Raw genomic sequence first — 23,588 nt, 5'->3', positions numbered from 1 at the left:
AGTAATCCAAATGTGAAGTTAGCAATGAACATACAGCAGTAGCTAGATTATCCAGAATAGGATATAGCTGAAACTAGAATATGGGATTCCTTGCCCAAGAAATTAGTTCTAGACAACACTAACTACTATGAAGATTATAGGAGCATCCAAAGATTTTATATCTCTTTCCTATGGAGGAATGCAACCCTATTTAGAAACTGTCTATCTTGAAAGTCTACTCTGGATATAGATTCAGTTTATTGGCTCTCATCCAGTCTGTGACTGCACCTTGACACAGTTCAGGGCATGCATAGCCTTTCCTGTTTCAGATATAAGGAGAAATAGAGCTGAATTTTATCAGCATATTCAGGGTATCTTTTTCCCAAACTCTTTACAGCTGTGTCCATTGACTTCATATTGATGTTAAATAACACTATAGACAACATATTTGTCGGCAATATTGTAAATGATTCATCATTAGAATGAAACAGATTTTAAAAATTGAATTTTAATTTATTTGCAATATTTATGATATTTTTATTAAACTTTATCAAACTATAAAGTCCCTTTGTCAAAGTTTACTGAACTAGCTTTATATATTTTAACTGTTGCATGGACATTTTATGTAGTACTTCTTTTAAAAAAGAAGTTTTCTTTCCTCTTTGGAAGAATAGTTTTGTGGGAAATAATTTAGTACCTTAAGAAACCTAGTTGATGTTTTAAAAATCAAAAGGGAAATACAAACAATAAACCCAGACAATGACCTGTATATTTTTTATTCTGTATTTACAAAAAAAAAAGGTCTTGTTATCAAATTATCAAATTTATAGACCGCCCTTCTCCCGAAGGACTTGTTAAAGCTATGAAGAATTTTGTGAGAAGAGACAAAGATGAAATGAAAAAAAAATCAAACTGTACAACATTATATGAATGGACTAAAGATTAAGACTGTTAGAACTAAAAAGAAGGAATATAAACTTGGCTATCTGATCAAAGTTAAAATAAGATGTTTTTTCTGGTTACGTTTCTGCTGTCACTAGGACTGAAAATGTGCTTTATGGAGAAGAGATGGAAGATGGGATAAAGAGATCATTGGTTGAAAACTAAGAAAGGGTGAACAGTTACAAAAACTGTTTCTACTTGTGATGAAATGGGAAATCGTTTTATAAATTCATTTTCATTTTCTATTTTCTTCTATTTGCTCTTCTCATTCATTGTTTTTATTCTTCTTTCTTTTAGTTTGTATTAGATTTTACTATTGCAATTAAAATCACTAATGAAATTTTATTATATATATAAGAAATCCCTTTTCACCCATACGGATGGTAAGTTCATTTTTGAGTGCACTACCAAAGACCTTGGAGTTTGAGGGTTCTCATTTGTATTTCTGCCATGTGGCCTGCTGGTAGTTCCATCCCATTAATCTTAACTACCTTCCCTCTCTTGACTACCATTAGGCCACACTTCTCCAGCTTGAATGACATCCCAATGTCCTCTTGGAATTGTGTCAAGTGGATCAGCGGGTCAATGTCTCATTCACTCTTAGCATACAGTTTGATGTCATCCATGTAGAGGAGGTGGTTAATGGTAGTTCTGCTCTTGAACTTGTATCTGTATCCAGTCCTTGTGATCATCTGGCTATGCAAAACAGCAGCAGGGACAGTGCATCACCTTGGTATATACCACACTTGATAGCTGCTTCTATAAACTGTCTTGAGTTGACTTCCAATGTTGTCTTCTACATTCCGATTGATTTTTTGAGGACGATCCTTAGTGTCCTATTAGTGTTGTAAAATGCCAGGCATTCTCAGATCCATGTGTGTGGCATTGAGTCTTAGTGTCTAATGGAGATTCTCAATCATCCAAGTCATAGTTGTCCCAAAGGTGCTTTACCAAAAGGCAACTGGATTTTCTTGGGTTTCTTTTTCCTTTGAAAATGCTTCATTTCCCATCCAATGGAATGGGGATCCATTTCCATCCTTTTGGAAAAGCACCTTTGGGACATTGAGTCATAGGTTTTCTTGTAGTCAATCCAGGCTGCACTCAGATTGATCTGTGTAGAACTTGAATTTTGAGTGTCCTGAAGTTATGGAATCTGCAGCATACACATCCTGGTCACAGGCTCAAAATTCAAGTACTTGCCACCCAGCCCACACTTATGGCTGCAGGGAAGCTTTAAATCCTCCTACCCACCTATCTTCCCCCATCTATGACCTTTGATCTCCTACACTCCACAGCCCCTGCTGCCCTAGTTGACCTTCATCTTCTTGCTCCTATTGTTGACTAAACAAGTCCAGTCTGGCTCTTTCTGCAGCAGCTGCTGACCTTGTGAGGATCTCCTCCCAAGGTTGTGCACAGTGATTTACTCGTGAGATCTGGGGATGATGGCCTCACATAACCAGCTTCTGCCTCGTGAAGGGCCAAGGCAGTCATGCCTCATCAGCAGCAGGAGGAAGAAGATAGTGAACGTCTGCTGCGGTGGTGGAGTGCTGGTGGTAGAGACCTTACAGTACAGAGCGGTGAGGTTGCTTGCAGTTGGAACTGGGCTGGGGTGACTGAGGTTTCCCAAGCTGACTGCAGCTTTGCAACATGCACTTGGGGATTCCTAGGGCAGCAGCGACTTTTCCCGCGTTGCTGGGGTAAGCTGCAAATGCAGCTTCACACCATGCTATGTGGCTGGGGCAGTTGAAGTTTCTAGGGGAAGCTGCAGCTTTGTGCTGTGTTGTGGCTCAGGGGCTTTTTGCAGCCCCAGAACTGGGACACACCAAGAATCCCCTGAAGCCACAGCATGGCAAGCAGCCCCAGAACCATGCAGTTCTATGGCTGTTTTCACATTACAAGGCAAGATGCAGGGCAGCCCAAAGGGCAGAGAAGCTGAAGGGGAAGCAGTCTCTTACCTTGGAAGAATCAAGGCTCAGAGCTGGGAGGAACAAAGCTCAGAATGACTTGGCTAACACCCAGTGGAATTTGGTCAACAACAGTAACGGGGAGTGCCAGGATAGGCTAAGCAATGTGATCATATGACATTGCGCTTTACAATTTGCATCACTCAGCAATATAAATTTCTGGTCCAATTACCCTCGTAACTTGAGGACTAACTAACTTACATTGACTGCATGGTGGCCTAGAGCCATACTTAATTCCTTGGTGAACTAACACAATATGTGTGTATAATTATGAAACGGCTATATTTCTTTTTTCCGCCTCATGCAATCACCATTAAAACTCACAGTCACTTTTGCTTTAAAAGAACAGTATTGGTGTTTCAGTTAAGCACATTTGCTTTATGCTTGCAAATTTAATTCCTTGTCTTGGATTGGTTTTGAACACATCTGTTCTTGTCAGAGGTAAATAAATAAATAAATAAATCCAAAGCTATAGTATTGAATGAAAATGCCCTTGGTTGATTTTCTATAGATGAAGTACCGTATATGTGTTTATGAAGAATTGCTATTTAATTCCTTTCAAATTTGTAGGTTGTTTGGTTTACTACAAAGGAAGAATACAAATATTGTCCACTGTTAATGTGATCAAAGATTTGTGGCATGATTCTGCTGACAGTTTCCTCTGATAGGAGCAGCAGACAGGAGAAGAAAGTCCTGTTTCATGGTCAGTGCTCTTCTCAAACAATGCCTTTTTGAAAAGATTTTTAATTTAATTTTTCTTTCACGACGACCATGGTTGCATGAATTTGGTATCTGAAAAGCAGGCATGGGAAGATTAATGATCCATTTCACTAAGGAATGACAGCCTAGTAGATGCTAGGTTGGCTGTTGCCTGGATCCAGACTGGAAAAACTGGAGATAGCTCAGGGCTTTTGTTAAAACATGTTCTAATACATTCTTCTAATAATTTGCCTCAAATGGATATGGTAGATTTTTAGGGTTTGATTTGTTTTACTGGAAAGAAGTACAGAGAGTTCTAAGGTGGCCAATGGGAAAAAAATACTATTATTTGGCTTCCAAATTAGCAAACATTCCAAATCCTGTATGGATAATAGTAACAAACAGTGAGAAATTGAGTTAATACTAGGGCATCTGTGTAAGTGAATGCTTAAACCAGGCTAGCTGCATTGTTCTTTAACTCTACTAATGCTGGAACAGATGGGAAGCGAAGACCACTTCACGCATTAGCTGGCGCAGATAAAGAGCAAAGCGAAGAAGGGCCCTTGTGGGTGATTAGAGGTTAACAGGAATAGAAACTAGCAGACTGACTCTTGATTTGCAGGAGGTGTTCTGGGAAAGGAACAGATGGCAAGAAGAACATCCCTGCAGCTTATTCAGCTGCTCGGGAGAACTTTATGGCGACCTCTAATATAAACAAGCCAATTTAGAATCTTTCATTTCAAGGCAACTCTGTGCTGTTTCATTCCATTGCGAACATGGCTGTTCACCTAAACATGTGGAGTGTTTCCTTCTCCCTTCAATCTGTTGTGTGCGTTGCTTTCCGAAATGCAGCATTTCGTTTTAAAATGTTACGCTAAAAACAAAACAAAACCCAAAAGCTTTGTAATCAGGTTCCTATTTTTTTTTGTTGGATTTTTCCATCTGGGTGAATTATTTATTGTTTCCTTTTTTTCAGTAGACCAGAATCCTGACTTGGACATTGGTGCCAAATAATGTGGAGCAGGAGGGAGGAATAGGAAAGACAATTGCAAAGTTAATGAAATGCCTCCATATTTTGCTGCATCAGCATTATTCCCAAATCAAAGCGGTCTCCTCTTTTGCTGAAGGGAGGAAAAAAAATACCTTTTCTGCTTCTGTTCCTCCCTGTCCAAAGGTCCAATTGCCTTGAAAAAAACATAGCTTTCTGAGGGAGAATGCATATACAGATATGAGCTTACTTTTCTTTGTTGTAGATTTTGGTGAAACCAAACTTATCCCTGTGTTTGAGAAATGATAATATTTACTTCTATCTCCCCCCCTCCCCCCCGTTCCCTTCTCTTTTGAGAAGTAAAAGAGGATATGTTATATTGCAAAGAATAAAATTTATTCCCCCCCCCCACCTCTTTGTGTGTAGCAACACCTGCCTGGGGAATCTCTGATTTAGAGGAGCTGCAAGAAAAGCAGGTTTAATTGCATGCATCTTCCACAGAGCCTTTTCTTGCACTTGTAACACAAAAGACTGTTACTGAGCTGCTTTCAGTGAGTTGGGGAGGGCAGGGCTGTGAGAAGAACTCTCCACGGCTCTCAGAGGCAAGCAAATCACTTTGCAGGAGCATTGTCATGTGGAAATGAGTTCATGAGCCCATCTTCTTTCCAACTGCAAGGTCAGGGATAGAGCAATTGTCAGTTTCAGTTGGCTGGAGCCATTAATCTGCTCTCTAGAATGTTGCTTATTCAGTTCTTCACTATGCCAGCATAGACTTATTATAACCATACCACAAATGAGCATATACGGGTATGCTTTTACACGATATGGATTGGCTTAAAGTAATTCGTAGAAATTAGGAGCTGATTAGCTTTGGGAATGAAATGTGATCGCTAGACAATGAATGGAACGCAATAATTAGTGGTGGGTAGGCCTTTTTTCTTGGAAAAAAAAGTATAAAGGTTTCTCCTATTCTATTAGCCCATGTAAATAATTGTACATTTAAATTTTTTTTTTTTACAAATTTTCTTTCCTATTTTTCAGATCAGGAAAGTATAAAATTATTTTGGATCATAATATATTTTTTTTCTTACAGAACCTGCACACATCTCTCTAGCGTTGTTAGTTCCCTCACTGCCCTCATTTGTTCATTTCTCTTACACAGACTTGGTTATCCGAAAGATAAGACATTGGAGGTTGTTTTATTCACAGGCCAATCACTCTCGAAAAAGGTCCTGGAAGTTTTAGGATTGAAATTTGTTTTGGCCTGGAAGGATAATGCATTTAAGGAGAGGAAAAAGGTCACTCATGATTCAAATGGAAGAAAAAGACTGATACAATTAAGTTAGTTCTGGATGAGTGTGCAGTTTTAGCCAATTCAGTATTATGGTTCCTCGGTCTTGATAAGGGTTATAATCAGACAGCAGATTGTTATACAGCAGACACACACTTGAAATTGGGTTTGCCCAATTAGATGTTGGTGTTTCAGGGCTAGAAACCGAACATGCTCAGTAAGATAATATGCTGTCTCAGCATGATGAAGAGAGTCAAAAAGCTGCTTTGTTTCTAAGCAGGTGCAGCTTGCTGGTCACATACAAGAAAACTCATACGGATTGCCTTTTCCATTCTGTAAAGTGAAAATGGCAAATTATAGTTTACAGTTCATAAAAGACTTACAAGAGTTTTAATTCATACAGGGCCATGTCTGTATGCATGTGCTGGCAACGTTTCATGTTAATTTTGTCCATATCCATGGTAGGCTCTTTGTATCATCCAGTAACATTCTTCCCTAATTTTCTACTTATACCGTAGAAAGAGACAACAGTTTATAGATTTCAGATAGGAAAGTGAAGCTTTGTAACAAACTCAAAGACCTATTTAAGGATGGAACCATGATTAAGATTATTATAATAAATTTATAATTGTTACTAAGGAATAGTCTTTTGCCATAGATAGTTTGGAAAAGGAGAGGTGGTTCACTCAATCTGAACAGAAAATATAAATGAGGTAATTGTGATATATATTTTCTGGTACAGCCTGGGAAAAACATCTGCTAATTGTATAAGACTGATTCCCTATAGCTTCCTTGAAGTTTGGAGAGTGGAAAAGATCACATAGAAAGAAGAAGCAGGAATAAGCTGCTTGGAAACCTCTTAAAAACTTTTTATGAGATGATTTGAGGAACAGGGTATGAAGAAATGTCCCCTTTTTGCATATTTGTTCTTTGAAGCTGATACTTCTAAACAGCAGGCTTTGGGGGAAATCCCTCATTTATGTGAAGCCCTTTAAGCAAAATTTTGTGGTTTGGCAAGCACTGAAAGAAAAACAGACATTTACTGGGAGCTTGGGGTGTTGATGTTTAAATAAAACATATGATGTTATTAATCATGATTCTTTGGAGAGCTAACTTTTTAAAAGATTAGAACATAAGAGGATTTCTAAACCAGACCAAAGACCTATCTGGTCTAAGATCCCACAGTAGCCTGTCAGAAGCCAATGGGAAGCTGGATATTATTTTATTATGAATGAAAGTGAATATACATGTCCCAGGATAATGTTGTAGGATCCAATCTGGGTTGGTGACTGGAACCAGGGGTTTTGTCTTCCAAGCTTTCACCTGTGACTATGTAGGACAGACAGAAAGGAAGCTAACCACCAGATTGTAAGAACACAAGCGAGTGTTCAGATGAGGAGATCCAAACTCATTGGTAGCCTCACACTGCAATCAATAACTTTGCAGCTACTATGATTGTTGGAGGAGCAGGCACAAAAACAGCCAGGGAAGTGATTGAAGCCTGGGAAACAAGCCCTTTGTCAGTCAACAGGAGTGCTGATTTACCATCAGCCTATCAAGTACTTCGAAGACGAGGGCTGGGCAGCATAAGCAAATGACAACTAATGACTTCAAAGCTAGCCATCAACACACCTCAATCAACATCTAAAAAGCTACTTACAGCAGGCACTATAAATACCATACACAGAACAGCACACACTCTGCTAGAGAGAAGTTCTCTGAAGATGGGCTCTAGCATGAGTCCAAAAGCTGGAAGACAAAACCTCTGGTCCTGGTGATGCTCCGAGATTGGATCCTGTATATTTTATTACCTTTGTTGTTGTCCCGCTGGAGTTGATATAGTATATCAATTTCATGAACAATTTCTCCATTTCCCTTAAAATAGTTTAAATTGATTACTACCTCTATATCCTCTTAGTGAATACCATTCAGATGAATTTATTGTTATATCCCTCCCTTTCGTGCAAGAATTCAAGGCCGCATACCTAATACTCCCTCCACCCATTTTTCCTGGAAAGATAATCCTGTGAGGTGAGTTAGGCTGAGAAGATGGATCCAAAGTCATCCTGTGGTGAGTTTCTGTAACTGACAATGGACTGAAATCAAGGCAGACCCTGAACCTTACTTATTAAATAGGTTTTATGTCCTGAATCTATCATTCAGACTCACTAGATGATTCTGAGTTTTAATAAGCCTTGGTAGTACAGGGGTTTAAGGCACCCTGTTATTAAGCTTATTAAGACCAGCTGCCTGCAATTACTGCAGGGTTCGAATCTCGCCAAGGCTCAAGGTTGACTCAGCCTTCCATCCTTTCTAAGGTAGGTGAAATGAGGACCCAGTTTGTGGGGGCAATAAGCTGACTTTGTATAAATATACAAAAGGATGAAGGCTATTGCTGAGCACATTGTAAGCCGCCCTGAGTCTTCGGAGAAGGGCGGCATATAAATCAAATTTTAAAAAAAAAAAGTTGGAAAAAAAAGAAAAACATTTATTTACTAATTTTCTTCATCCTCTGCATAATTTTATGTAGCCCTGTCATAATTCTGTTATTCCTAATCTTGTTCAGCACTGCAGCATAATTTTTTCACACAGTAAGCAGTAACACAACTAATACATTGTATTATGTAGTGGCCGCATTCTAACTTTGGATATTTCTCTTTTTCTCAATATGTGACATGCAAAATATTTTGAATTCAGTCTGGTTCAAATAGAAGTCAGTTGTCTCAAGGTTTAAACAATGTTAAGGTTTAAACAATTATTCCATCTCAAAGATTAAATAAATATTTTGCCTCCAAATGGGTTTCAGTTATTTGTAAAGTTTTAGACTCAGAACAGCTTTGTTTCACATTCTGTGGTTGAGATGCAGAAAAAAGACAGAAGTGGTCCATTTCAAGCATCAAACAACTGTTTAACTTGAAAAGAGATTTCAAATATATTTGCAACTTTACACAAATAACAAAAAGTGTAAGGGCTTAACTGTTAACAATGTGTTATAAGCTAAAAAATTTAAAAAGAAAGAAAATACCAGGTATATTATGTTATATTAATTTAAATAATTATATTGGTTAATTAAATAAAACATTGGCCTAGTTAGTTGGAAGGTTTTTTTAATTGTTCCTTTGTAACAAAATACAAACAAAAATTAGATCAAAAGTTGACAAGCAAAACAAAATAGCAATGGCCTACCGCTGATCTAAAATATACTGTATTTTTCGCACTATAAGATGCACCGGCCCATAAGACGCACATTAGCTTTAGAGGAGGAAGAGGAAGAAAAAAAAATTGCCTCTGCCTCCCAGCATCCATTCGGTATTCATCTGGCTAGCGTCCTTGCAGCAAACAGCAAACAGCCTGGTCAGCTTCAGCACGTTATTGCAGCCCCAGCATGTGGCTTGTCAGGGCTCCGCTCTGCTATGACCATATCAGGTGTTCTAGGCGGTGAAGATTGCCGCCACCATGCCTATCACCTCCGCCAATCACTGCCGATCGCCACCACTGCCATTTGGCAGCAGTGATTGGTGGTAGCAGCGAACAGCAGCAGCGATTGGTGGCGACGGCGAACAATGGCAGTGATTGGCAGCAATCAGCGGTGGCGGCAATCTCTACCACCTAGAACAAATGATCGGCGGGAGGCCGATCCAACCGCCGATCAGCTGCTTGGTGTTCCCTGGCAGTGGTGAATGGCGGCAGAGGTGACAGGCGGTGGCGAACACCACCGCGACAACAACCCCCTCCCCCCGCTGCAATATTTACTCTATAAGATGCACAGACATTTCCACCCACTTTTTTGGGGGGGGGAAGTGCATCTTATAGTGTGAAAAATACGGTAAGTATTTTATCAGTACTGTGAATAATACTGAATGATAGAAAAAGGTTTGCAATTCTTGAGGTCTTAACGTAACAAAATCCACTTTTTAGTCCTGATGCCATTGCCTCTTCTGAAATGCCCATCAGTACTTGAGTGGCTGCAGGTTGAGTCAACTGTAACTTCCAGGTGCTTTTTAAGAGCAGACCTATGAGGGCATTGTAATAAACTAAAGGTTTTAGTCTCTATTCTTAGCTTTAGGAGCAAGTTGCTTATTTGGAGCTATCCATGGTCCTGTAACTATCCCACTGTCTTGCTAAGGCCCTATTAAGGCCAGAACAGGACATTTGTAGATGCCATTTTCTTTATTTTATTCACCCTTTTTTCATATTTGAAACCCGCTTATTTATTTATTTTGAAAATGACCACTGTCATTTTCCTGCTCTTTAACTAGTTGATTGATTCATAAAGGAACTAATCTTTAATCCATGACTGCTAAAATTTCTCAAGACTGATAACTGCATTATCAAAAACTTTTTGAAAATTCAAGTATACTATGCTTATCACATTATGATTTATTATTCAGCAGATTGTATATATGTGCTTGTCACTTATTTGCACTTCAACCTTGTATCGAAACCATCTCAGGTGTAAATGGATCTTGCACTATTTCTGAAAAAGTGTATGTACATTACCAAGTAAGGAATTGGTACTACATCCAATACAGATTTCTTTGGAGCAGGGATGGCTAACCCTAAAATATAATGGTTTTTCCAGCCTCAAGTACTTGTTGGGTCATAGTGATATTACTAGAGGGGATTGGGTTGAGATGCTTGGGGATTTCATTTGAGGGGAAATAAATACGTTAAACCCCTGGTGGATTAATATACTTGATTTAAATTTTGGGATTTAAAAAAAAAACCCTCAAGGATTGCACTCTTAAATCTATGCATTTTGCGGCTTAAATATGGGGCAAAATCTGGTGAAGGACAGAGGCTATGTGTTGTCCACTCCTCTTGTGGAGTGATGCATCACAGGCAATGAAATTGTAGCATGTTGAAAAAGAAATACTGCAGCACTTGATTTCCCCAGTCCATGTTATTAGAATTCCCTAGCTTGTGCAAAACCTTTCCAATTAGAAGAGGGTTTTCTCACCTTATTAATCTAGCAATCTTTATTCCTTACTATTTCCTTTAACCTTTAACCCAGAAACCAACTTTTTCTATATTTCAACTTTGTTATATTAATAGAATGCATGTATAGGAAACATCTCATGGTTAAACTATAGCATATCATTTACTACACCAGCTGTAGTGATACTTGAGAACACAAATCTAAGCATTTTCTCACTATTCCCAGGTTTGATAATCTAAAACATCTGTTTTCATTATTAGTTTTCATTGCTTTGATAACTTAATGTACGTTTGCAATGAATGAATGCAAATCTTTTTCCTCTCTACAATACAGAAATCCTCTCTTTCTCAATACAAAATTTATGTTCAACAGCAGCTGAATTTGACAAACTAGATTTCCTGAATAGATAGACACAGTGAAATTTTGTAAAAGTTGTATTCTTTTTTCTGGTTCCTGGTTTCCCGGTATTATTAGTGGCTTCCAAGAAATTTGGCCAAATGCATCTGAAATGCTGATATAAGTGAACTATTCATGTTAACATTTCCTGCCAGCAAGAACTAGTGTTTAATCTCTGGCTAAGCTTTTGATAAATATTTTGCATATGCTTTTTCCCTAGTTAATCTTTGACAATTTAGTGTGATGACAGCTAGAAATTACAATGATTTTTGTTTTAAAAGCTTAAACATTTAAAAAAATTGATGGGCTCCGGACACATTTATATCTTACTTAATATAACTTTTTCATAACTTTCATTTCATTTCAAAATAAATGAATACATTCAGAGATGCATCTGTGTTGAAAACAGCCCATGTTGAACTGCATTGCATGGCCAAACATTAGCACAGGAAAAGTTTTCTGAAGTTTTTTACATTTTGCCATAAACTCCTTTATGATAATGTCATAAAACATTTTTATAAAATTTGCCAAATTTCAATTTTACAGGACTCATGGAGCATAGATTAAGGACTCCAATTATTTATTCAACAAACCATGGATTCTTTTTCTGGCTAGTGTAAAAGGATAGTACTGTAGTTGGTTAGCCATACCCCCATGCAATGAGATAGTGGGAATGATCATCCTCGTTCTTGACCAATCCATATTACTTGTTAGTATAATGTGCAAATGGCCCTGCTGTGGTATAGAAGTAGAGCCTGCAAATTGTTTCATATGCTATTTAAAGTGAAGTATGTGAAGAGAAATGATATCGTTATCAGACAGCTTTTCAATAGATGAGGCTTTTCTGAATATATTTCTGGAGTTTATATTAATCTAAAAGCTTTCATGTCCTATTTACAAGACTTATTTTTTAAAATTTGTTTTTTAAAGTGAAACGCTCTCTCTCAATCCTTAATCAGATCTGTATGTGGGTTTTGGCACTGCTTTAAACAGAATAGCAGTATACAGCTAGTTTTGAGGCTGTTGATTAAAAACGTCTGAAAGAATTTGTCTTATAAAACTTGTAAGAGTTGGCAAAAACATAAGGCGTATATGCAATTAATCATTTTTTCATCTTTTGCTACATATACATCTGTCAGTTTCCTTTAATATGAATTTGCATTAGAAATACACTTGTAGAATATTTCTAGCAGGCTAAAAATATAGAAGGGAAATAAGTGAATTATTTGGAGAATGTCATAGATTAGATGAAATATAGTAAGAATCCAGACTTTGTATCTAATCATATTTTGAATTTAGGAAAGTCCACTTATCTTATGCCTTGTTATTGTCTTCTTTAAAACAAAGACTGCCTCAAGTTGGGCTCAACTCCTGATTTTCTTGGCAACAATATAGAAATGCTGTTGCCAAGAACAATATAGAAAGATTTACTTTTCGTCTTCTTCCAACATCCTAAGCATTTCTAATGATACTTCATCTCCTAGAGCTACTCAGTAAAGCAAGGGGACAACTGGAATTGATGAACACAGAGAGGCTGCTTGGGAACAATCTTGTTGAGGGGTCAAGTTGCCTTCTGTTGCCAGTGGCTACCCAGACAATCAATAGAGCTACCTATCAGGTTGCCTGGTAAATCACCAGCTGACTGCTGAAGTCCATCTGGATTCATATGGCGCCTGGGGCATGCCATTTTAATCAGTGCACTCTCCCTGCAGGGGTTCCAAGAATCAGACAGTCTCATCTGGACCATAAAACGATCTGACCATAGTAAATGTTAGATGATATAACCTCTGAATCCAGATTATCTAGCAACCACTCTCTCTGAGGCAAACACAAAATCAAGAATGTGACTGCTGGTGTGAGTCAATCCAAGATCATTTTGTATAAGCCCATGGTCATCGTAGAGGCCATGGAATCTCAAGTCTTCTCAGACCTTGGAACAGCTTATGATTGAAATCACTCAGTGCCAAAAGGTATTGTGACTTCAGCCTTGAGAGTAATTCAGAAGCTTTTCAGAGATTGTAACAGGCAGCACAACAGCCAATGCACAAGAAGAATCTTTAACTTGTTTCTCTAGTATGTAACACACAGGCACTCACATCCAGTAGCCCTGTCACAAGTCAGATGTCTCTAGCTCATTGTCACCCCACATCTAGCGATGGAATCGAAGCTACTGTTGCAAAAGGTCAAACTCTGAGAGATTTCCCTATCAGGGTTTGGCAATAATTATAAATCCAGGGTCCAATAATACTAGGTTGTTATTATATTATTTATCCCTTAATTACAAATGAGATGGTTGATGTTTAGGATGGTTAGAAAGTAGGCAATTTGACAATACTATAGACATGATATAATGTAAGACTTCCTAATTATCTATAATGCTGGGACGGAGATAAATAAATTGAGCAAGGATGGGCAAAATAAATGCTTTTTCATTCTGATTTCATCTATTTCTGTTTTTCCTCTTCTGAATTGCTTTCAAGGGGTGGGATTATAATCAACTGGAATATAAATTCCTGGAAATATTATTTTATAGCGGAAACTCCTGGCAAAGAGATACACACTTATACTGCATTAAATCAACATCATTCTCATTATAAGACTGGGCTACGCTTCTATTCTGTCTTAAGGCTCTCCATTAGTCAATTGTCTTATTGATATTTAACCTAGGGACTTCTGTTCTGAGTCTCAATACCTCTAGTATAGACTGCACAATTCTGGTGGCTAGAAGTATATGCACTACTATCCTTTTTGAGAATTTTACCCTTCCCTTCATTTAAAAAAAAAAACCAGAAGACAACAAAATTGGAACTTTTATAAGCAAAAAAGAAAAACTGCACTGTTTATTAGGTATTGTGAAATTTTGTGTGGATGCCAGCTTTGATGGTGTCTTTTCACCATGTTTTTTGTGGTTTATCATGATACAACTTTTATATTGAATAATTTATATTGAATAATTTATATTGATTTGCTCTTATTATCAATTTTGCAGATTTGTTATCTTTGGGGGTAATTTGTGGGAATTTATACAGCAAAAGAACCCTCTTTCTGTAGCCCTGTCCATCCTAGACTATTCTGTCACTGTTTTTTTAGCATGTGTGACTCATGAGATTACTCAATGATATTTTTGGCAATATTGTGATGGAAACTGTTCTAATTTTGTCAACATTTTTAATGTCCGTCAGTCCATCCATCCATCCATCCATTCATGAAATACGGCTTATCTAAGCATACTTTGTTCAAAGTTAAGGTACAGTTTGATAATCATATTGTACCTTGCATAATTATCTGACCTTCAGATCATTTTGAAAGGTTTGCATTTTCTAAAATATGTTAAATCATATTTTCTGGAGGTGACAGTCAACAAAAGTGAAAGGTACTAAATTTCATCTGCCATCAGATGGAGAAGTTAACTACTGGTGATGTAGATGTTAGTAGTAAAATGAAGTAATGGTTACAGTGGCCACATTACTGCTTAAATCCCCTTGATTTTTAGTTATTTACTGGATACATTATAAATATTTTTTTTCTTCTGATAGCCCAGTAAGCATGTGGGAATACTAGCCAGCTTAAGACTTGGCTGCACTTCTATACAGTTCTATGACAGTAGCCCTCTGAAATCAATATAGTTTACTTCTAATAAAATGTCAATAGTGTTGCATTCTGAATCAAGTTAAGCTGGAATGGGCAATAGGAGCTTATGTGATTCAGAAAGAAATTGAATATTGTGCAGACTCATGGCTCTTGCATTTTATAGTTATTCTTAACTGCTCCAAATCCAGAATATTGGCTGCTCAGCTGGAAGCATCATCCATCAATATGTTGATATTTTGAGAGACAGGAGTATAAACTGTGCTTCTGACCACGACCAAATTGCGTTCCAACCAAAAAATGGACATTTTTTTCTCATGGCCAATTTCCTCTTCTGCACCATTTTTTTGGTAAGCACCAAATTTCCAAAATTAGGTTCAGGTCACGACCAAATTGGTTTGCGATCAAAGTTATGGAACGAATTATGGTCATGACCAGAGGTTCTACTGTACTTCTGTTTTGGTTAGGCATTGAGGGAATTATGTGCCAATACATCTATAAGATACCAGGTCGGGGAGAGCTAATGAAAACATCTTGTGAATATGGATATAACTAGATAGTGGTCTGTTATAATAAAGGTCCCTATCCTAGTAATCTATTTTTTTCTTTCCAGGATTCCACCTGAGTGGCACTGTGACAGAAGCAGCAACTGCAACTGAACCAGAAATGACCTACAAAGTGGCCATCAGCTTTGACCGGTGCAAGATAACATCCGTGACATGTGATTGTGGGAACAAGGACATTTTCTATTGCGCTCACGTTGTGGCACTCTCCCTCTACAGGATTCGCAAGCCTGATCAGGTCAAACTCCGTCTTCCCATATCAGAGACTCTTTTTCAAATGAACAGGGACCAGCTCCAAAAGTTTGTTCAGTATTTGATTACAGCCCACCACACTGAAGTGCTCCCAACAGCCCAGAAATTGGCTGACGAAATCTTGTCCTCCAACTCTGAAATTAATCAAGTGCATGGTAAGTCAACAAGGCAGAAATAACTTCTGATAAACCTCCCAAATCATAATAATGTGTTCATTCTTGACAAACCCAAAGAGAAGAATCTCACCATGCTTATAATGTCTGAAGCACTTAATTCTTTAAGATATAGAATCTTTTCAGCTCCCTGACAAATCGTATGCAGACTCATATCTTTCGCCAAAAGATTTTGTCTGTCGCAACTGTTTGTCTCTCTTCTGGAAAAGAAGTTTATAACACCAAACAATGCTGGAAATGGTTGAGTACCTAACATTCTGGACTCTAAATATATTTTGACCCTGTCAGGTTATATGTAATGTTTGTACTTTCTGCTTAAGAGCATAAACAAGGAGTGAAGCTAGCCACTTTTTATAAAGTAGCACCATATTTCTGTTCTGAAAGTTTGTTCCTTAGCATTGATAGAAGAGAACTGTTAACTTTCTCCAATCTGTTCATGTGGGTAGTATGATAAGAGTGGTTCTCTAACACATATGGAGCTTGCCTTGTTGGAAAAGCCAAGTGTAAGTGAAATTTGATTTCATAGCGACTATATTTAAAAAAGCCCACATTTCAAAGAAAGTTGAGAATGGTGTTCATTTTTTCTCTTCTATAACCACTGAGCTTTACAAGTCGAATGCCCTGAATAAGTTACTATGTGGGGATTTACCAGCTGCCATGGTGCTAGCAGAAGGTACTCAGAAGTTTTTTTACCGAGATGTCAGAAAAGATGTGGTTGCTATTTCTAGGTATATTGAAGTGAGAATGAGTGATTTTTTTTAACATTCTCCATTTAGACTCCAGCTAATTATTTTGAGTTGACAGATCAGCTTATGGAGCCCTTTGTGCTCTTTGAGCTTGGATTGTTGCTTGCGGAAACATCACCAAGCAAATAACCAAACTCAGAGAGCACCAAGGACCTCACAGTTCAACCCTATGTAAATCAGCTAATATCATCACCTTTTTAAAATTCCACCTTTATTATTTTTATAAATAACTCAAGGAGGTGAATGCAATACTCCTTCCTCCTCTTATTTTCCTCACAACAATAACTTTTGAAGTGAGTTAAGATGAGAGAGAGTGATTGGCCAAAAGTCATCCAGACAGCTTTCATGCCTAAAGTGAAATTAGAACTCAGGCTCCTAGTTTCTAGCCTGGTAACTTAACCACTAGACCAAACTGGCTCTTAAAGCATCTTGCTTTTTTTTTCTTTTTAGTTACTAAATACAAAGCTTATACAGGTTCTCTTCTTTTAGTGACTGCTTTGTTTGAAGTTCTTTCACAGTTAACGACAGTAATGAAAAAAATAAGTTTTGTAATCAATTCTTGAATTTACAACCTCCACAAGTCTGTTAAGCAAAGGAAAGCTGAAATAAGATCATGACTTACAATCTCCTGGTTTCTAGCTTGGTACCTTAATCACTAGGCCAAACTGGGTCTCCAATTAATAATTTAGAGAAAGGGAATAGTTAAGGCTTAATAATTAAAAGAAAGAAAAACAATAAAAAAACAGAAAAAAGAGTGAGCCCAGAAAAAACACATGTTACATGACATAAAGAAATCCACCAGATACTCAACAATCAATCTAACCCTGGCCTAGGAGCACAACCATGTTTTCATAAAGTTGTGGAACTCCTATGGAGTGGAAACTGCACAAGTCTCGGGGGGGAATTTTATACTAGGGCCGTGATGGCGAACCTATGGCATGCGTGCCACAGGTGGCACGTGGAGCCATATTAGTGGGCATGCCAGCTCAGCTCTGGGGCACATGCGTGCACCAACCAGCTGATTTTCGGGCCTTCTGGGCCCACCAGAAGTAGGGAAACAGGCTGTTTCCTGCCTCTGGAGGGCCGGGGGGTGGGGAAGGCCCGTTTTTCTTTCTTACCTGGCTCCAGATCCTCTCTATTTATCTGGGAAGGGCAAAAACAGCCTTTCCCACTCCCTCGGAGGCCTGAAAGGCCCCATTTCCCAACTCCCAGTGGAACAGGAAGTGATGTTTTTTGCTGTCCCCAGCCTCCAGAGACTCCTAGAGAGGCTCCTAGAGACTCCTAGAGAGGCTCTGGAGGCTGGGGACAGCAAAAAAATGTCACTTCCTGTCTCACCGGGAGTTGGGAAATGGGCCGTTTCAGACCTTTGGAGGGCCTCCAAGAGAGTGAGAAGGTACACTTCTAGAGTACCACTAGCTGATATTATTTGATAGAAGAGAGATGGAATACCCCCTCTCTATCTGATTGTACTGGATGGGTACAAACCCAGGTAGTTTTAAAAATAATTAGGGTTTTATGGTTGACATCCAGCAAATTGAATTGCATCACAACCAAACTGGCCGTCAATGCAACTCATAGACCATTGATGATATATTGGCATATCAATGTGTTGATCTTGTTGCTTTATTTTGAACTAATTGAAGCTCCATGGATGAATTTCAATGACAATCCATGCAACATGCATTATAGTTCAATTGTGAGGTAACTAGAATGTACTTAATTACCTGTCTTCCAATTATGGAATATTCGTAGGTACAGGAGTCTCAGGATCTGGAAGTTTATCATCTTTAATTCTGGGATGGAGTTTCACTATACCAGATAGACTCAGTGCGTAGGACTTGGGGTTCCTCCTGTTAGGAGGGTTTTTGCACAACTTCACATTGTGCGCCAGTTGTGCCCTTCCCTGGATTATGAGGCCCTGACTCAGTCAGTCACACTCTGATCAGATGACCATTGCATTGCAGTAATCACCATTTGGGTTACTGCAATGCACTCTAAAAGGGGCTATGCAGGAAGAGGGTTTGGAAGCTACAGCAGGTACAGAATGCAGAGGTGTAGACAGGCTTAGCTGCCCCTTGGATTGGGTGTGAAACACTGCTGTTATGCAAGATGCATTGGTTGCTGGTTTGCTTCCAGGTCAAATTCAAGATGTTGGTTATCACTTTTAAAGCCCTTCATGGCATGGGGCCAGGTTATCTGAGGGATCATCTCACCCCAAAGGTATCAGCCCACTCCCTTGGTCCAGCAGAAGGGTCATGCTGCAGACCCTGTTACTCAAAGAACTTCAGGTGACAGAATCTAGAAAGCTAGCCTTTTCTGCTGTGGCCCAAGCTCTTTTGGAAAAACTTGCCATCTCAGGTGAGGTCTGCCTCTACCCTTTGGCCATTCTGGAAGGGTGTTAAAATGCTTGTTTGTTTGTATCTTGCCTTCATTATTTTTACAAATAACTCAAGGCAACTCTACCAGAACTCAAGGCAACTCTGCCAGGTAGCCTATTGTCCTCATGGGGTTGCTCAATGTTGAAGATGGTTGGTGTATTAACTGAGAAGATGCCACCACTTCACTGATATTGTCTTTTTTGCTTCTTGTTTCTTTAATTATGTTTTAATAGCTTTATATTTATGATTTTAATTTTAAGCCACCCAAAGACGTTTTTCAGAGTGAGATGATTGGCATATACATTTAATTAATTAATCAACAAACAAATCCTAGCAATGTCTGCATTTAGCAACATAAACACAACATAAACCTGTACAAAAGCCATCCTCATCACAATTGCTGCCTGATCTTTGTGCAATAGTTTTAATGCAGAGTTGTGCACTAGTTCCAAAGGGCTCACTTTGCTCTGCCAATCATAGGCCAACTCCAAGTGGAAACTCCACATATTTTAATTGTAAATAGCTTTTTTCTTTTATTGTTATGCTCAGTTATGCTGGGCATGGCAAGACATGTCCCAAAATATTTGAGCTATTTATCATACTTATTACTTTTCCAAAGGCCCTGAAGACAGTCCCCAAATGGAATTGGAGCCGATCAAATGGTTTGTATTGCTGTTGCCATGGGGGTGGGGGGGGAGGGTTATGGTTTTTGTAATGAATTTTAATGTTATAAGTTTCCTGAAGTCACATGTATGTGAGTTGGACAACTATATAAATTTGTTCAAGAAATCTATATATATATGTCACCCTGAGGAACAAAGATCCCTCTCTCGTTCTCTGGGTATGACTAGACCACAAAACCCATTGATGAAGGACCTTTTTCCAGTCACTGCCAAAGCATAAGAGATATTTAGTCCCATGCTAGAAAATATGGCTTCTGTATCATTTATGACAAATAAGGATACAGGTAGTCCTCATCTAGCAACAACAATTATGGCCGGAAATTAACCAAAGCAATCACTAAGTGAAACTGCTACTGTGTTTAAATCTTACTACATCTTTCCTTTGGTTAACAGACCTGTGTGAAGGTCATAAACATGAGGATTGGTCGCAAAATTATTTTTTCATCACTGTCATAATTGCAAATGATTGCTAAACAAAGCAGTCACTGTAGAAGGATTATCTGTAACTAATCCACATGGTATTAAACAAAGTTGTTCCTTTCTGCGATATATTTTTCCTGTTCCTAGTAGAGTTTCTCTATTGCTAGGCATCAACTGTTGCAAAATTCTGTCTGAAAGTTGTTATTAATTGTAATCTCCCTTTGTGTTTAAATAATTTTGGAAAGAACTTCTATCTTTCCCTTGAAGTGGGATGATATCAGCAGTAATAGACTTTTGGGGATTTCCATCCATGAAATTCTATTGAAAAACCTCTCCACAACATGGAAAATCAAATGACCAGACAGGGAAAAGCTCTGATACTGAGCTGTGAACAACTAAATGCCTGTAGCTATCTCCTTTCTCTCCCCATTCACACACACTATTCTTTCTATTTGGCTTTGATTCAGATTACCTATCACTGTGTGAATTCATTGGGAGGCTGCTATTAAGAAGAGGGTGTTTCTAGTAAAGGCACATAGAGTTCATCCACTTTTAAGGAAATGCTTCAATCAATCAATTCCTTTGAAAACAGTTGACTCCAGGGAAGTCAATCTAGTTAAATCACTATTTAAATCATCCCAAAGAACTGTAATAAAATATTCTGTAAAATTTTAATACAGGGCGAAATTAAATTTACTGATTATTAAGCTTTCCCTTCATAATTGCAAGAACCATTGCAGGTTAATTAATATAGCAGGCTTAAAATATAAAACTGGGAATAAAAATAAGAGTTGCTTATTTTGGAACATAGAAAGAAGCATAAAGAGGCAACCTTTTACTCACTGTTAATTGGTTCCGGATGGCATGATGAGCACCAAAAATGATGAGTACTAAACAAAATTTTCCCATAAGGAATAATGTAGTGAGTCACAAGGCAGCTGATACCAAAAATTCTAGCTTGTCTATTGAGTACCAAACAAATATCAGTACTGGGACAAAATGTTCGCATCAAAGTTTGTTGAGTACCAAATTTGATGAGTTACAAAGCTGTTGAGTACCAAGGTGTCACTGTATTGTTTCTTTTTCTTTTTTCTTACTCTTCCTTTGTTTAGAAAAGCAATTCAGTTGTGCTCAGCCTAGAAATAAGGACTAGTCTTTATAAATAAAATAAAATCACCGCTGACAGATATTTGGACCTCCCATTGTCTGACAATTGTAAACCAAATAATTGTTGACTAATATGCGTAAGGATAAAATTGGTAATGAAGAAAGCTGAGGGAAATATTTCATTTGCTGCTATTGAATCTGGCCCATGGTTTATGGTGGCCAGAAAGATTTTAATGACTTGAACATTGAGTGAAAGTCTTCCTGCTTATGCAAAGCCCATTGAATGCTCTGAAAGTTGGGGTAATTCTAAACTGGCATTTTTTCTCTTAGGTATAAATCAAACCCTGAGACTTGGCAGGCAAGCCCCTTCCCTGATTGTTGAAAATTCTGGCAAATAACCCAGTGCAGTCAAAAGGTTTTGGGCAACAAGTCCTAAAATCCTTTGCCAGTGGCTGGGCTTATTGAAGCTGATATAAATCTACATTCAAACTACCGGCAGAATAATGGGTTGCCTGCCCCTAGTTTAAATGATAATTAGAGTACACATAGAGGGAGTCAATCTATTCTCCAAAGCACCTGAAGGCAGGACAATAAGCAATGGATGCAAACTAATCAAGGATAAGAACCAATTTAGAACTAAGGAGACATTTCCAGAATGTTAGAATAATTAGTTGCCTCCAGAACTTGTGGGTGCTCCAACACTGGAGATTTTTAAGAAGAGATTGGACATTTATCTGAAATGGTATAGGACCATGATGGCAAACCTATGGCACAGGTGCCACAGATGGCACGCAGAGCCCTCTCTGTGGGCACACCACCTGTCGCCCCAGCCCAGTTCCACTGTGCATGCACGCATGCCTCCTGCCAGCCAGCTGGTCTTCAGGTCTCTGCCGCGCATGCACGGGGGGGTGGAGCACATATGGGGGATGCATGTGCGCATGCACAGGGGGGAGAGGCGCATGTGCAGGAGGTGCAGGTTGGTGCAGGAGGCTTTCCAGGCCCAAAACGGGGTGTGAGGGAGTGGGGTGCATGCACGGGGGGGTGGGGTGCATGTGCAGGGGTGGGGCTCATGTGCCCTGTGCATGCACATGCACAAAGGGCGGAGCGCACACATGGAGCTACACGCACATGCACAGGGGAGTTGCTCGCATTGCATTTTGGGGGTTTGGGCACACACATGTGCATTCGCATACACTTTTGCACGCTTTGGCCACTGGGCACCAAAAAGGTTAACCATCACTGCTATAGAGTTTCCTGCTTGAGCACGAGAGTCCTCCAAGTTCTCTTCCAACTCTGTTTTTCTGTTACTTTCAGTTGAAGATGCCTAGGGATTGCAAAACTGCTTCGCCCTATTGCTCTGCCCTGTAGTTCTTATGGATCATCTGGCTTCTATTTTGATGGGACAGTTACAATACGATTTTTCTAATTTCATCATTATAAGTTATTGGTTTTGCTCCACAATGCTGCTTATTTTGAGAGTGCTAATTGCCTCTGAGTAGGTTTAAAGCAGGCATTTCCTGGCCAGCTTTCTCTTAATGGTTGTAGAGATGAAGCTTTATTGACAAGGATAAATCCAGTAGTTGACTAGTTCCAGTTGGAAAGGGCTGCATCTGTCCTTTGCCGTGTCTCCTCACTCCAGTTATGAGCTATTAACTCACTGAAGAGTAGTAATAAACATTAGAGAAATGGGATAAAGGTCAGTGTTGCATGTTCCTGGCACCATGGTTTATCCCAAACTGAAATTTCCACCCATGATTTTTCTTTCTCTTCTCTTGCATAAACCAATATAGATTAGCCTTTTTTTATTTTACTTTTTGTTGTCTAATGTCAGACATCCAGATTGATAATGTTGATTATTTTTATATAGAAACAATTGACAGCTAGTCTTTACAACGTTGCCATTGAAGAATTTCAGTGATAAGAAAACAGAATATATTTTTTTCTTAGCTTTTGAAGTTGAGTACAACGATGTAACAATGTGAAATGTTTCCTAATTTCTTGGAAGTGCTGTACAGTGGAGTGCCTTATAAATTATTCTCTCCAAGCATAAATTGCATTTTTCTAGTGGCTTCAAAAAATGGAGGGGGGGAATGCTCATCAATTTGGCATCTCTCATTTTATAGCGGAGCTGCTTTTGACTTTAGAAAGTTTTTTGTTTAGACTTATGGCATTAAGATGCTTTGCAAGGAAAGATTTCATTATGACACGCACATCAGTGAGGCAGTCAGGTGTTCTGACAGACCAATTGTGTGCCTTGCACCACTGCAAAATTGAAGCTTGAAAAGTAAGCAATGCTAAATGTTCACATTTATTGGACTGTATTGTGTAGGGGAAAGACATTGAGAAACAAGAAAAAGGATTTGAAGCTTTAGGAAATAGAAACAAGTCTGCTTTTTGGACATGATTATTCTTCCTTAATAAGCATTCTGCTGAAACCTTTAAAAGTCTTTGAGTCTTAAGTGTGGAAACAGACAATATAG

General features: G+C 38.6%; 1 protein-coding gene across 2 annotated transcripts in view; it reads left to right on the top strand.

Moving 5' to 3' along the window:
• Positions 1-23,588, top strand: part of ZSWIM5 (zinc finger SWIM-type containing 5) — a 132,137-nt gene that overhangs the window by 75,952 nt on the left and 32,597 nt on the right. For both annotated transcript variants that reach the window (XM_070941389.1, XM_070941388.1), the window contains one exon: positions 15,400-15,756. In XM_070941389.1, coding sequence (XP_070797490.1) covers positions 15,400-15,756 — 357 coding nt within the window. The remainder of the gene's footprint in view (positions 1-15,399; positions 15,757-23,588) is intronic.

The sequence above is a fragment of the Pituophis catenifer genome, unplaced genomic scaffold, assembly GCF_029215685.1.
Source record: "Pituophis catenifer annectens isolate HBS135680 unplaced genomic scaffold, rPitCat1.0.hap2 SCAF_3, whole genome shotgun sequence".
Classification (NCBI taxonomy): Eukaryota; Metazoa; Chordata; class Lepidosauria; order Squamata; family Colubridae; genus Pituophis; species Pituophis catenifer.
Note: the sequence above shows the minus strand (reverse complement) of the source record. Positions and strands in the feature narration are given on the sequence as shown.